This window comes from Hakea prostrata, chromosome 6, assembly GCF_041222555.1.
Source record: "Hakea prostrata isolate BN-2017 chromosome 6, UWA_Hpros_2, whole genome shotgun sequence".
NCBI classification, from domain to species: Eukaryota; Viridiplantae; Streptophyta; class Magnoliopsida; order Proteales; family Proteaceae; genus Hakea; species Hakea prostrata.
In genome coordinates, this window is record NC_142605.1 from 35,342,791 (window position 1) to 35,359,398 (window position 16,608).

General features: G+C 39.8%; 1 protein-coding gene across 1 annotated transcript; it reads right to left on the reverse strand.

The window, feature by feature from the left end:
- Positions 1–549: 549 nt before the first annotated feature.
- On the reverse strand, positions 550–15,596 carry LOC149013644 (phospholipase D gamma 1-like). The gene is made up of 10 exons (XM_089158618.1): positions 13,034–15,596; positions 12,124–12,240; positions 11,083–11,277; positions 9,323–9,571; positions 9,015–9,083; positions 8,769–8,916; positions 2,412–2,560; positions 1,938–2,105; positions 1,361–1,558; positions 550–1,220 (listed from the first exon to the last, which is right to left on the reverse strand). Exons 1-10 carry the CDS (start codon positions 14,678–14,680, stop codon positions 918–920), a joined length of 3,243 nt encoding a protein of 1,080 aa, XP_089014744.1. The 5' UTR covers positions 14,681–15,596; the 3' UTR covers positions 550–917.
- Positions 15,597–16,608: the final 1,012 nt, after the last annotated feature.

Genomic DNA, 16,608 nt, shown 5'->3' on the forward strand with positions numbered 1-16,608 from the left:
TCGCTGAAGCATATTAATATCCCTATCCCTGGCTTAATAAAGCCCCTATGTTAGGTGCAGATCATCCTCCCTAACGTGGTGCTCCCCCTAATGTAAAAGGGCCCACAAGAAGAAAAATAAATAAAATTTAGAATAGTGGGACCCATCACTAGTAAACTATGGCCCTTGCCCCCCCCCCCCCAATAATCTGTAGTCAACAAATGACAGGTAGAGGATTTGAACTTGAACAATGTACTCATGATGCTTCTCCACCACACAACAGGGGTAGAACCCACCTCTCTGAATATGAATTAGATGTGATATCTTCAATGGATCTCACGTGAGTCTCCACACCTCTATTGGATGGTGGAGGAGCATCAGGAGAGCACATTGCTTTCCTTGACGCGCAAGAAGGAGGTGATCTGGACTAACCCACCCCGTACTGTGATTAGACAACCTCCACGGTTGAGCCATGCACTAACCTGCCCTGTATTTTGGGAACCATAAGAAGAAGATTCCTTCCATGTCAGCCATTCAATATACTGCCACGAGTCACAGTGGTTTGAACTTACACATTTCATCTGATTTGTAATTTATGCTTATCCATCATCAAAGAAATTTGATCTTTTCATTGCTCTATGCACAAAATATACACAATACAACAGATTCCTCTCTAATAAATACATCTTCAAAGTGGGTTTGGTATGATTCAGACGAGTTCTGACAACGAATAATCAGTGCACGACGTACATGAATTAGAAGCCAGCACAATAACTAATGGGTGTAAATACAAACAGCAAGAAGAACAACTGCATGAACCCTTGCTCATATGTGGTGACTGTTGAACTTCAGCTTGATTGGCTTCTGCAGGGATCTGTAATTCAAGACAATCATGGGCTATGCCAGGTTGTTGCTGCAATCATGGATTGTAATATTACTTAGATGGTTAGATTTTCTTGAATGATTGAAAAATTTCCCAAAGTTCCCACTATGGACCCTCCCAGATCTGGGAAACTCTCATATCCACGAAGAGGATTCACGTTGCCCTTTGGGTCAACTTCGACTGGGTACTTCAGGAGGTGTCCTCTCATCTCTGTTACTTCATCAGCAGCAAATTGTCTCCAATTCTGCTCCCCTAAGGATCTAACCCGTTCAACACATTCAAGGCTTTCCGGGTGATTAAAACATTCCTCAAGAGCTCCAATGTGCTCTTCCCACAAAGACATCCTATACCCATAAACCTACAAAAAGACAAAATCAGTACCAACAATGACTCTGGTATAAACTTTTCAGAAGAAAACGAGAAACAATGTAAGATAAAGAAGAGCTACATCCGATTGGTATCACTGCAAGACTAGCCTTAACTGGATAATAAACTTACCTGTCCACGTGGATTAGATCCTTTTCTTCCCCAAGTATGTAAGGGCTGATAGGCACCCACTGCAATCTCTGTGTCTCTTGTCCCTCCCATGGATCGTTCGTTGATGTTTGCAGACCCCAGAATTACATACTCATCATCCACTATCATGCCTTTTGAATGAACATATATCATAAAGCGCCGATTTTTGTGAGAGAGTGCCTGGCATTACCAGGTTTCCAAGCATTTCAGTCAGAAATGAAGAAAATTGTATGTGACAAACAAGACACAAAGCAATATGGTTGATGAGAAAACAACAAAATGGTTCATGTAAAAAAATAATTTGAACTTATTTAACTGTAATTAATAGGTCAGACAAAAAGGTGACGATAAGCTGTTGATTGGCAGGTGATAGGGGGGAAGAAAAAATAAAATAAAACAAGCACTTAGAAGGAGTGACAGACAGAGTACTCTGATTTTCTGTTGGAGGAATTTTAACTCTCCATTCTGCCACAAAATTTGTTCCAACTTCCCTACACTTGACCTCCTGCTGAAAAATAGAAATGAAGATAAAAGAAGTCGAATAGATAGAGTGGCATACCTCAGGAGTTTTTCCTGCAGCTGGACTTGGGCTGTTATTCCCATCCAAAGCCTCACGATTGCCAAGGCAGAAGAAATTCAAATAATCTTCTGGTTTATAAGTATTCTCAAGCTCAACCTCTTCCAAAGCTTTGTAAATTGTTTCATACATCATTTGCATCGTCTTATTCTGCAGTAACAGATCCAGATAAATGAACACGTATTCAGCCTATATAGAAACACATCAAGGACATCAACTTACAAGTTAATATCAATTGCATTAATTTTTTTGCCAACTATGAAACTGTATTTTGTAATGCTAACTTAAGACCGGATGAGGATGTGACAAGAATAACAGAGCATTTAAATGATGGCAATTAATGTAGTAGGAAAAGGCAGACATCTCCATGCACCTCAAAGACACACATCATCTCAAAGTCCAAGAAATAGCAGCAATATAGAATTCCTGAAGATTATGAACTTCAAATGGTGATACCTGCCAAAAGAGAATCCTCTGTGTAGTAATACCCGTTGGGACTCCTTCTGGCCACATTGGTATAACTATGTAGGCAGCAAATCTCTCATTTGCTTTAATTTTATTGGAGATTTTTAGAGCAATTTCCATGGGTATTAAATTGTTTGCACCTACATGTGAAATCAATAAGATCAATAGTGGCAAAATAGATGCTGCTAACCTAGTTATATGTCATATGGTCTACAGGTTAGCAAAAGAGATCAAATCATAGAAAGTATCTAGAAATCTAGGTACAATTCTGGCAAATAAAAGTAAAAGCAATCACATAGACGGTATCCTGTAAATTGCGAAGGAAGTTCGAAGAACAGCAGCTGAATGGTTATTGATACATACAGCACATAAAAGGACTAGACAGCAATAACACATCAAAAACTCCAATGGAATACAATAAGCAATACATGTTTAATACAGCATCCCTAGATAAAATATGGCTAATATATGTATTATTGGGATTTCAAGACAAAGAAGATAAACAGTATATTATACAATTAGTAGCAGTCCTAATAGGGCCATCTAGGCTGTGTTTGTTTGCCGGAAAAAAAGGGGTGGGAAAGTTGTACTTGTGGGTCCCATATGTTAGTGGGGTGGGGAACCAAGATAGTAAAGTATGGAAAAGTAATGGGTAAATGCACTTTCCCACCCCAATACTTGTTTGGTTGGATGAGATGGTAAAAATATTTTAGATTAAAGATATATTATCATTATTTTCTTTTAAAACAACATGTTATTAATTTTTAATCGGTGAATACACTTTCCCAATTTCTCTCCCTCTCTCTGTGTGCGTGTGGTGGTGGTGGTGGTGGTGGTATTGCTCTCTCTCTCTCAATTTCTCTCTCCCTGTGTGCGTGTGTGGTGGCGGTGGTGGTGTATGCTCTCTCTCTCTCTCCCAATTTCTCTCCCTGTGTGCATGTGGTGGTGGTGTGGTGGAGTTATGGAGTATGCTCTCTCTCTCTCTCCCAATTTCTCTCTCTGTGTGCATGTGGTGGTGGTGGAGTTATGGAGTATGCTCTCTCTCTCTCTCTCTCTCTCTCTCTCCCAATTTCTCTCTCTGTGTGCATGTGGTGGTGGTGGAGTTATGGAGTATGCTCTCTCTCTCTCTCTCTTCTTCTTCCCGATGCCGCTGCTACTGGTTTTCTGCTGAGGAAAATTGCTGCCGTTGATTTGGTTCTTGCCTCTGCTTCTGCCGGTGCTACTGGTTCTCAGCTCTGCCTCTGCCGATGCTACTAGATCTCGCCTCTGCCTCTGCTAGTTTTTGCCTCTGCATCGGCCAATCGCTGCCACTGCTACTGGATCTCGCCTTTGCCTCTGCTAGTTTCTGCCTCTGTTTCTGTTGCCGGCCAGTCGCTAGCATTGCAATTGCCTCCACCTCCTCCGTCATCTGCTACTTTCACCTCCCACATCCCACCGTAGCTCCCGCCAAATCTTCTCAACTCTCCCTCATTTCCCCTCAAAATCCCACCAAAATCATGGGGTTTTGAGAAGCCGTGGGGTGGGAAAAATAAGCCCCGACTAGGATTCCACGGTGGAAAGCGTTGTCGGGTGAGTTTCCCACCCCAGGCAACCAAACATGCCAAAATTAGGATTTTTGTGGAAAACACGTACAACTTTCCCACCCCATTTGTGAAACCCAAGTATATTCCAGCAAACAAATGCAGCCTTACAACAAAAACCAAACCCTTCAACTCCATACAATTGCATGGCTGCACCTTTGTCAATTTATGTATTAACCTCAATTTTCCAAATGAAAACCAAGAAGACACCCAACCTTTTAGCTTTTCTTACTACCTCAGATGATTGTTTGAATTTCTGAAATTTAGAAGTGGGTGGGTGGGTGGGGTGGGGGTGCAGAATCATCTTCAGCCTAGTTGGTGTTGCCTCTCCATGTAATTGGGTTATCAAGAAATCAAACCAATCCAGGCAGAAAATGTTTTCTGGTGCCAAAATCATCCCTTATCCTCTTGCTCACCACTACATTATCTGATATTATATTGGTTGTCATGTCATGTCCATGCACAGGTCGATCCTATCTCATGTCTTACCTAGAGTCGGACCTATCTTGGGGCCAAGGGGGCCCCCCCCCCCCCCCCCAAAAAAAAAAAATTTTGAGAATAGTTTTTAAAGGTAAAATAATACGTAAAAATGTCATTCCTAATTAAAAACTAACTCCTCAATCCCTATTTATTCTCTCCTCTTTTCTTCCTATTTATTCTCTTCTCTTTCTTCCAATATGGGTTAAGGAAAATTTGGAAAAAAATCTTCTCTACCATTAGGCATTCTCTCTCTTTCTCAATTTATTTATTTTTCTCTTTTTCTCATTTTTTTTTTTTTTTATTCTTTTCATTTGATTCTATAGTCTCTCTTTCTTTATTTTTTTATGCTATTTTTTGTTATATGATTTTATATTGTGCATGAAATATCTATAGTTAGTAAGGTAACTAACTACCATTGGTTTGCATCTCCTACCAAAAAACAATTTTGGTTTGCATCTAACCTTTTACGGTTGAAATCATGTGCCATTTTTTTTTGTATTGTTGCTTTAATTTACCCATATTTTGTCGGGGGGGGGGGGAATATTTTTATCAATAATTTACCTTTTTTTTGTAATGTGTGTGGACCCTACAAAATATATGTGGGCCTGCATCTGAATATGATGAAATAATTCAGAGGTGGGACCCCTAGTAGAGACCCTAAATGGGCACACACAATATGTGGGGTGAAAAAGCATTAGTGCTCTCCCAACAAGGAGGTGATCCGGACTCTCATTCTTCAGCCCCCCCAAATGTTGAATCCTGGTTTCGCCCCTGGTCTTACTGGCTACTGCTGGCTGTTATTTTCCATCATTGGCTCGGTGATCCCCCCCTTAGGCAGAGAAACATTGATTGTGTGGGAACATAAAGGATAATGAACAAGAAACAGCATACCTACCTATTAACAACCTTTTGCAGATCTAGAAATAGCTGGATCTCCCTTTTTGAATTGTGAGAACCTGATCAAGCCTACTTCTCCGCCTATAGGTGGATTGGTGGGGTACAACATTTATGCACCCATCAGATATCGGGAATTTGCAATAGCTAGTTTGGGGTCAGAGGTGCTGAATGCCAGACAGAAGGTTACCATACTGCTTTTCTTACTACCTCAGATGATTGTTTGAATTTCCGGATTTAGAAGGGGGTGGGTGAAATGGGTTGCAGTGTCATCTTCAGCCTAGTTGGTGTTGCCTCTCCATGTAATTGGGTTATCAAGTGATCGAACGAATCCAGGCAGCAAATGTTTTCCAGTGCCAAAATTATACCTTCTCCTCTTGCTCACCACTACATTATCTGATATTACATTGGTAGTCATGTCATGTCCATGCAAGTACCTTGCTTACTGTCATTTCATACAAAAAAAAAATATACCTCCCTGGCAAGGTGCCAAAGTTGGCCATGTGGCTAGTGTCCTCTCACCTCCACCACACATTCCTTTACACGATGCTTTAATTTCATAATGTGGACACCCATGTCTGCAAGTGTACCTATAGCCCCTAAAATAGCCCACATTGCAGGGGCTCTCCCAATCCAATTATTGTCCCAGTCAACAGTTTTCCTAATTCCCTTCAACTTTTTTAACTCTATTTTCTCTCTATGGACAACTCTCTGTTAATCATTACAAAAATGAGGCCCTGAATCTTCTCAACTGATCCATTTTCTCACAACCATGAGGAACGTTTTTCTAGTTATTCTCTCCAACTCTGGGGGTTTGTGGCTTCTCATCTTGGCATGGCTTCTATCACAGACCAACTGCAACTTACCTCTAACACAGTTCCACTTCCACTTAGGGGTGTAAATGGATAACTGAAATCCCTTCCGAATTCACATCCGCATCCATTTAGGGGTATTCTGAATCCGTCCGATTATTAATAGGATGCGGATATGGTACCCATTTCTTACCGAATATTATCCGTCCGATAAAATTATCCGATTAAGTTACTTATTTAGATTTATTATTCTTATGTTTGTAAATTTCACCTATGATATGTGATTATTTTTCTAGATTTTCTACTAAAATAGCTACCAAAGTTGTTAAATTCTTAAATTTCAAACCTAGCCCTCACAAATAAAAAGGCAAAGATGTAAACAGGTAGTCAAAAACTAATATTCAATCTATATTCATGCCCGTTTAGAAGAATCTACTTAAGAAAATAACTATCCGTTTATCATCCGAATCCGACATAATTTGTCCGAAAACCTATAGGATATTATCCGAATCCGTCCGAATATAATAGGATGTGGATATGGATATACCACTATCCGATCCGAATCCGGTCCGTTTACACCCCTACAGTTCCACTACAAAGTTGCTATTGCAGTCACCTTGGGTTTATCAATGACAACATTCTAACACATCATGTGGGGCATGTAGTTATCCCATATCATCAGTGACCGAAATTCGACGATGATCAGTAGGTATTACTTGCCAACTTCTTGACTTGTCCTCCTAATTTACATTACACATTTCTGTACCAAATACCACAGTTAGCTGACTTCGGGCATGTTTTCCTCCAGACTTGAGGTTGTACACCCTTAAGTAGCTGGTCAATGATTTCAAAAGCTCTCTTCTTCTTCTTTCTTTTTCTTTTTCTTTTTCCAGGGGGTGGATTTGATACCCTGACCCACTAATCTCCAAATCATCTTGCACTGGAATTACTTACTGATGACAGTGCATGGTGATGTAGCATTGTGACAAAGTAACTTATTTACAGTTGAAAATTCAACATCTCAAAGAGTTAGACAAATCACAGACAGCTCTTCTCATATCATATGCAAGTGAGTGATTAACCAAGGACTAGGTCAACATCAAATAAATGCACTTTAACAACTGACAAAGCTATCAATCACTAGTAAAAGTTTAAAAGTAGTCCTATATTAGCAAGATTAATGAACAGTCTCAGCATGCATGTTTTGATGGTCTAATTTGAGAACATGCATTACTTTATGTGGTAGATGAAAACCCAAACTTATTATTCCCTTCAAGTAAAAAGCAAATTACATATAGACCCCCTGGATTTGTAATCAATTACATCTGTTACCCTCGAAAAAATCAGTTATTTAAATACCAATTTTACCCTTTTTCATTCAAAATATTTATACAGTACAATTTTACCCTCATCCTGTGGAATCTACTCATTGCCTGTCAGAGAGAGAGAGAGAGAGAGGGGGGATACATTGGTCCAGAGCTCTTTGTTGGGAGAAACAAATGGTGTGTCTTGGACTTTCATGGCTGCAAATTTTGGTTTGTAACATCACAGAGAAGAGAATTGATGTAAAGTTCTTTGTTGGGAAAATCTAATGATGGATCTTGATATTCATGGCTTGCAAATCTTGTTAACGCTTAACAACTCCTCAAAAAGAGAGACGTGGTGGCCTTTCATGAGGTTGAGAACAATGGCTTTTTTGCTTTTAACCTTTTCGAATGGTTCCACAAAAATTTCTCAGAAAGGTTGCAGGATAGAAGGACCTTCAGTAGCGGAGTTCTGAGATACTTTACCTCTACACTGACTCTAAATGTAGAGCCTAGCTTCAAATGATCTAAATCCTCTGCCCCTAAGGAAACTATTAATTTCAATGATCAATACCCGCCACCGCCACCGCCTCCGGAAAACCTTGCAGATGGTGAGAACCAGGTGCCCCATCTGAATTCATACCCTTCCAACTATCCAGGTCAAGATTAAAAATTTTCTTGTGAAAATCAAAATTATGAAAAGGAGCCGATCTGAACACCAATGGTAACAGTGACCAGATTCTGAACACACCGAAACCAGAGATCCAGATTAATAACACTCATGGCGGCACCAAGAGATACTGTTCTGCAGGAGAAGAAGAGACCACCAGTAGATGCAGGTGGCACAGTAGGTGGGATCCTCCTTTGGTGATTCTGGTAGTGGAGCTAGCATGAGGAAATCAAGATGGGCAGCAGAGGAACCGAAATCTGTTCACCAACTGCTTCACTTCATGAAGGAAGTCAGTGATCTTATGAGGATCCAAAACCTGTTATCCAACTGCTGCCAGAGTCGAGGAAGGAGAAGGTTGAAGAAGGAGAGGAGAGAGAGGAGAGAGAATAGAAAAGAGGGAGGAGGGCAAAATTGGTATTGTATAGTTGAATAAGAATTGGTAAAATTGATATTTCAAATATTTGTTTAGTGATGACATCATCATTTAATTTAACCTTAACAGTAAGGGTGCATTTGTTATTGATTTTTTTTAGGTGTACTGATGTAATTGATTGTAAGACTAGGGGGTCTATATATAATTTGCTATTAAAAATGTCATAGTTCCTCACCTAAGTCATTATGTTGAGACCAATTATATGATGACCCAAGGAAGTATTGGTTCTCAATATAGATGAAATGTTGAGCAGATCGGATGGCCTTCACATATGCTCTATGAATGCTCATGTCAATCAACACATTTTTCCCACAAACTAAGTTCTGTTGAACATGACATACAAGTGAATTAGCCATCAGGCAAAATGAAAATGAGAATGCATCAAACAAAAAAAGAGAAAGCTTAAGTGATGGAATACAACCTTCCTTGTAGCCTCTTTTGGATCCTTGGGAAAGCCCTTCAAAGAAGTTGAATCGATTGAACGGAAAACCTACGGTTGTTGGGGAAAGCAACAAAACGGGCACAGAAAATCAAACCAAAGTAGATACTGCAAAATTTAATACCTAAATAAACAAGGCGAAGTCTTTTCTGCATCAGAGTGTATCCCCTGCACGGGCATCCTGGATCACCAGGTGGGTGGTCATTCTGCCTCTTTTCCCCCTCGAGTATCTGGATGCAGGGAACATACTCATAGACAATTCCTTTTCCTATCAAACAGAATCAATTTACCTGAACATGCCAAGTCTCTGGATCATTCTCACTTGGGTAAGAAGCATCACACGCGCCAAGGATGTCAGGTATTGTTTCTAACCTGAGCAAAGCATCATCATGTAGTCTTTTTATTTTTTTAATTCCATGAGGTCTTGAAGCTTTACGCCATCGCTCTTCAAAGTTGGTAAGAACATCATATGCTGCTGGACCATCGATTTTACAGTGCAGATCATGCCATGGTTCTCTTGGACAACCAGCAGTTGGACCCTGCTTAGAGAATAACACAAGCAAAACAAAGAAGAGGAAATAACAGCTTAAACTTCAAAACCTCATATCCTGTCCAGCATCAATGATGAACCACTTCAATCCACGGCAGACACCATCTTTTTTTCTTTTCTTTTTTTGGTTAAAAAAAATCTCTACCAGGATTTCAGTTATTTGACTAAAAATAATGTTCACAAAGGACATAACCAGACTCAGTAGTCAGTATATGCATCCATATTCTATGTCCCACTGATATATGTATCTTTTAGCATATTGCATGACTCACAGTAAGACAAGTCATATCATATATATCACATAAAAGAATGAATGGCCTTCTGTTTGAAATACTTTTCACTTGGACAAAAACAACCTTCATAATTAAACTTATCCTTCACACACCTATGTATAATTTATTATTTGAAAAAGCGCACCCCCCCCCTTCTCTCTCTCCCCTTAAAAAAAATCCAATCTCAGTTCATTTAAAAATTCCCCAAAATATTGACAGATCCATTCATTCTTTCTCATAACTCTCCAATATAAAATGTCTATGCTCCTCACATACATCTCCCGCTTTCCCAATTTTTCTCCAATAAAGAGATTTCTTAGATGGCTAAATCCCCAATTTAATATATTCTTAACTGAAAACTTTCTTATATGTATACAACAACTTAGCCTTAGTCCAACAAAATGGGGTTGGCTACATCGCTCCTCGACCTCCAATCAGATCTGTTCAACATCTACTAGAATGATTTGAGGTTTGCATACTTATAAGAAAGGATGGGTCTGGTTACACAAATTGACATCAAAGGAGGCAATATAGAAGGCAAAAATCATTTCAGGTTTTCTTTCTCTGCTAATGTAGGAGGCACTTAATACAGAAGGTGCAAACTTCTTGCTTGGTAGGTTGACTGTTGACATACTCAAATGGTTTGTGAGAGAGGAAAGAGTAAGCAAATAATGATGGGTCTCTCCCTTGCTGACCATATTGAGTCTCTTGCACAGCTCATTGGGACTGACTGACAGATATCCCCAGGGTGCAGGCTGTGGTGGTTAATTATACTCACACTGCAGAGTGCATGGCTTTCGTAGTATATCAGGTGGATCATGAACAACCATTTGCTATTGCTCAAACCATGGTTTTGAAAAGAAATTCCAAAATCTTACCAAAAAAGAAAAGAAATTCCAAAATCATATCATGGTGCAGGGAACTTCAGGCTCAGAGTTTACTCCCAAGGTAATCCTGAGTCAATGTCTGGTTCTCTTATTATGCAACTTTACTATCCCATTTAGCTGGGAAAGGCTTGTTGATTTTTTCGTTGCTGTACTTGGTGACAAATTATTTTTTCTTTATGTTGTTTCTCTTCTTTATTTGGGAACTGGAATTCATCGTATTCTGCATTAGTGCAACATAACCACAATGAACTAGGAAATCTTACCAATGTGAAATTTTTAAGGCTGGCTTCAGTTTTAAAACTCAAATGCAACAGCACAGGAAAACGTCAGTGAATGATTACCATGAAATTAGGGTTATGGAAGTCATCCTTATGAACAGTTTGCAGTGTCTTAAACAGGGAATGTCCTGGAGTATCATACCGCCCATCACATAAATCAAGTCCTCCAACAAAAGCTATGATTTTTCTCCTATTATAACCAGCATCGGCATCGACAATTACAGTTTTCTGATGATGAGTGTAAATTGCTCCAACTTCCTGAGAATAGAAGAAGGGACAAACACATATTAAGTGCAAATTCCCAACCCCAGGGATATGGGAAAGAATCAAATACTAGAAATAGACATAGGAAATGAAAAAAGATCCTGGGCAGCAGGAAGAAAAAAATACAAGCACAGATTTATATACATATAACAACATCTGGAGCCATACTTTGTCGTAGATGAAATACTAATTACAATTATAACAAGGTTACAGGGTTTGACTTGAAACATAGATAGTTACATTAGTAAGAAGATGTTGATGCAAAGAGAAAGCCAGGAGAAATTGTGCTCAATGTGAAAGTGTTGTAATATGACCAAGGTTCAAGAACTTGTCTTGAGGGCATCTCGACCAGGTCAAGTTTCTTGTTATCTTGGCAAGTTTGTGGATTTTTTTGGGTCTCAGATGATGCTTCAGTGGGAAAATGGGCATAGTTGGCTCCAGAACTTTCAGGGAAGCTTGTTTTAGGGTTAGTAACTTCTTAAAACAAAATGTACATGGATATTTTTGCTTGACTGCTGGGCTCTCAAATCTCAATATGACAATATGTATACAGAGACCAGATGAAATAGTTCATGCATACAATAAGAATGAAGTACTAAAATGCTCACCAACATGGTAAATTGGTAATTGTAAACTTGGGAAACATGAAGGAGGGGGCAATCCTTAATAAGCACAATCAACAGAAAAGATGAACAGAGTAAGGACATATTCATTTTTCAGTTTTCCATTTGAACTCATCAGAGACATTTTATTTCTAGGCAAGGTATCTGGAGAATAATTTAAACCTAACTGACCCTCAAGTATTAGAGATTCAGGTAACGATAATCATCTGAGCCTAACCTGCTGTCTGACCCAACTATGACGTTTTCCAGCAGACCGGGGGCAGAGTATAACTTTTACTGAAGAGTGCTTGAAGAAACGCCTGGTCTCTTCGTCATGGGTTTGCATTAATCCATCCTGCAAATGGAAATTTTTTATTAACAGAATAAAAGAACTGGTTAGCTTAAAATAAATAAATAAAAGGTGCAAAAGACAAAAGAGAACCATCTTGCATAGAGAAGTGTAATCAAGAAGAACCTGACTAAGAAATGACCATTTGAAAGCAACCAAAATGAATATACCCATTCATTGATTTTAGAAGACAAGCTTACTAAATTATTATTAACATGAAGTACCAAAGCAAAGAAAATAAAGGAGAAATATACACTCATCAGCGCAAGCAATCTATACAAGCATACACTATGTCTCATACTTTTAGTAATACAAACTCCCAGGTCATCTCCAATGTAACACATGAAATTCAAACAACTGGAGTAAAGCATTTTCTGGATGAGTAAATAACATTGGAACAACAAAATGTATAAATTAGCAGTGCTGATACTCTTAGCTATAAAAGTCATATCCATGATGTTCTGAATTCTAACTTAACATTCATAACTTTAAAATTCTTGAAAGAATGAACCGAGAACAACTTTCCCAAACTTGCAGCAAAAAATGTTAATCTGTCTCTAAGTCATATCATGTACTGCATTAATGAAGTTCATGTCTAAAAGGTACAGATTTATCAAGCAACTTCTACAATGAATAGTTTGAAATCGAAAAAGGAATGAATGCATTATTACTAAAGATCAGTTACTAAGGTATATATGGCGACTTAAAACCTCAACATTTTGAGCGTCTATTTGGAAGTCTGGACAAGTACATCTTAAAGAGTTGGATTAGCAGTAACACGAACGATGTTTGGCTTTACCGTTTTATAGCCCAAGATGTTCCTTGAAGTAGGATCATCCCATACAAGAAGCAGAACTCTCACTCCTTCCTGTGACTTGGACAGGAGAAGATCCCCAAGGGTAGGGTCTAATCTGTCTGATGCATAAGCAGCATCGCGGATGAGTCTGACTTCATGGAACACAGACCACCCTGTGATATAGATTAATCGACGAGCCTGCTTTATTGCATCAAAGATGGCATGCCAACACTTCCCTTTTTCAAAAAACAGCCCATTATCTAGCTTCAGCTTTGTTGGGAGACAACCATCAGGAACATGAGCATCTTGATAAAGTGTAACTTTCCCACCCTTCCTAAGTGGAAAATAGGTACCAAGAACACCATGGTAGACAGGTCCGGATTCAACTCCATTATGGTCAATTCTCAATTTGTCCATTGGAATATACTGAATTGAAAGACGCAACCCGGCCCACCGTCTGAGAGGCTTCCCATCAGCATTGAGGATTGGGAAGGTTCCCTCCACTTTTTCTCCCAAGTGTATCTGCTCCACTGGAATGTTTACAAACCCTATTATCTCCGAACCAACAACATTATTGTCTTTGATAGAAAAGTGCACTTCAGCAGCATAATGTGCAATCGGAACATTAAAATGCTGCTGCCAAACTGGATTCTCATTATTAAAGTAAACAAAAGTTCGAGCAACTACAGCTTTGGAAACCGAAACTGTGACATATGGATCGCTGGTTATTCTGTGTGGCAAGTGCATATGCTCACTAAGTATGTTAGTAATGTCTGCGTTTACCCTCCCAACCACTTCCCGTACGTCTCTTACGGTCCTATGGAACGTTCCCATGGGAAGGTTTGTAGCATCACAGACCCAGATATCTAAAACTCCATGTAATAGCAACACCTTCAGAGACCCTTTAGTTGATTGAAATGGAACCATCTGTTGACACTGACTGTGATATGAGCCATCAGATGATGGGGAAGAGAAATAAAAGGATTGAGATGAACCTGAAGACTCTGAATGACAATACTGAACGATTGACAACGACTCAACCCGGTTATGGTACGTGGGGCTCTGGTTCTGCAACTTGGGACTCGCAGACCTAGGCAATGTGGCCGGAGGGGCAGAAGGCTGATGATCAGACAACTGGACTGCATTTAAGAGATCGTCTATTGGAGGATCCAAAGTGTCGGACTGGGAAGAGCCTCCAACACCTTCGTGATGGAGAGAAGACCCAACACTAACAGATTCTGATCTACCTAGTTGTGGGTAATCGGAGTAGCTATTGACACGGGAATTGCTCAAGGGATGACCTTCAGGTTGCTGGTGTTCATAATACGAGGAATTGTGCTGCAAACTGGCAGAGTGTTGAAGCTGAATAGGGGGAGGTGGGTCATGGGGATTGGGAGATGGGTATGGAAAGGGAGACGATGCAGAATAAGGAGGAGGGGGGTAAGGGTAGTACGAGGGTCCAGAGTGACTGTAATACGGCGGCGGTGGCTGCTGCGGAGGTTGTGGGTAAGAATAGGGATGAGATGAAGGATAGGGATAGGGATATGGATATGGATATGGATATGGATGAGGAGAAGGTGATGCAGAAGGTGGGTATGCTCCATAAGGGTATCGATTGGGGTCAGGATATGAATGACTGTGATTCGCCATTAAAACAAAGATACAATGCCATCAACAGCAGTAAGTTCTTTATGGAAACATGGAGAAAGAATTAAGAAACGGTTTGGTTTCTGGTACTCTTTCTCATTTGACATGAATTTAATGGACTAACGGAAGTTGAATTGAATTTAATCTATAGCAGACCACAGGAACACGCAAGCTTCAACTCTCCAAGACTCAATGAATGGAAGCCGGAGACGGAAGAGAGAGGGGGAGGAGTTTGAAACTGGGGAATATATCAATATACGTTCAAATTCCTTGAGCTTCACGAAACCTAAAACCCAACAAAAGAAATGGAAGACTTGCAAATACCAGTGCTTGCTCATCTCTCTGTTACTCTATTTGACCAATCAACAATGGCTCCCTGAGTCACGATACAGTAAAGAAAGGGTGTTCGTGCGTCGCCATCGTAAGAAAGTTTTGGGAACCATAAACTATGCAGCTTTGAGCTCCGCCGGTAAAAACCAAACTAACCATTCGCATTGACCGTCCTTGAGTTTGTTTCATCTTGGGAAGGTGTAACTGAACTTGCACTAAACAACTTATTTCTTTTGAAGCGAAAAAGAAAAACGTAGGATTGCTCAAATCCATTTGAAGCCAACAGAGTTGACCAAAAAACAGCCAACAGGGAAGTTGTCGCAACTGCACCTGCACCAAATTTGGAATGTCATTTTCAAAGCCAAGAGGAAAAACCCACATGGTTGGAACAGCGAGACCGAGGGCAAGTGTAGGAAAACATTGGCGCGGAAACGGAACAAGTTTTAAAATCAGGAATTTAGAGAAAAAGGAACTGGAACTGAATCGGTTCCAGCCAATTTCTATGAGCCCTAAATATCGGATAAGAATAGGTCAATTCTGATCGTATTCGGGTAATCTAGCTCCAAGAAACCCAGATCCTCTCCGCCCGGCCAAGCTGTCTGCCCATCCCCCCACCCCTCTAGATGGGCGATACTTGACCTGCCCATAGTACCACGGGCAGGCCATTCAAAGGGCGGTGACATGGGTGAATGTCCAGCCCAGGTGGAGAGGATCTGAACTTAGCTTGACGCTTAAAATTCGTGGATTAAAGAGAAATGTAGAATCAAGAATATAGAAAACTCAAACAAAGATTCAAGGAGTGTGGATCATCTCTCGCCTTATAATCCACAAATTATGTGGGATTCACAAGTAAAAATATAAATCTCATCATCCTAATCCTGTGGGCCCCTATAGGTTGTGGTTAATAGCCATTGGGGACTCAATTCAAGAGAATGTTTTTTTCATTTTGTCCACTTAAGTTGGGCCCGAACTCTTGCCTTAATGACTAATATTTTATTTATTATTTTTTTTTTTTTATACACAAAAAAACCCAACTTTAGTTTTTTAACCTTCACTTTTATCGGTATCGAGTATTGTATCGGTCAGGTGAAGAGACGTATCGTTCTGTATCGAGTATTGTATCGCTCTGGCTAATGTATTTTAGTGTAATTCAATGGAGAGACGTATCAAGATATATCGTATCGGTTGGATTAAATATGGATACATATCGGCTAGTATCGTATAGTATCGTGGGATACTTTTAACCTTGCTATTAACTATGTCATTTCTTCCTACACTTATCGAAAATCCTACCACCACCGGTGACCACCTTCGCCACCTCCATTGCTTCATCTTCACTTGAAGAACCATCAGTGGCATCAAGATCATAGCAAATGTTACGGATCTTCCTTGTTGTTCCCCTTTTTGTCTTAGATTTTTCCAGAGGAAGTGATTTTTTTCCTCCCCTGTTTAAAAACCTAGTCTTGGTTTCAGAATCTATGAAAGTGGAAAAAGCAAATACAAATTTCAGAGGTTGTTAAAAGAGGAGGTCAAAGATATAGAAGAGAGACCTTGCCTTGGAGGGCGAGAGTAGAGAAGGAGAGAATACAAGTTTAGGGTTT

Coding starts and splice junctions, on each gene's coding strand:
- LOC149013644 (XM_089158618.1), bottom strand. CDS start 14,680: ATGGCGAATCACAGTCATTCATATCCTGACCCCAATCGATACCCTTAT. Junction 12,241..13,033: donor ACATCTTGGGCTATAAAACG/GTAAAGCCAAAC, acceptor TTCCATTTGCAG/GATGGATTAATGCAAACCCA. Junction 2,106..2,411: donor AGAGGATTCTCTTTTGGCAG/GTATCACCATTT, acceptor CTGTTACTGCAG/AATAAGACGATGCAAATGAT.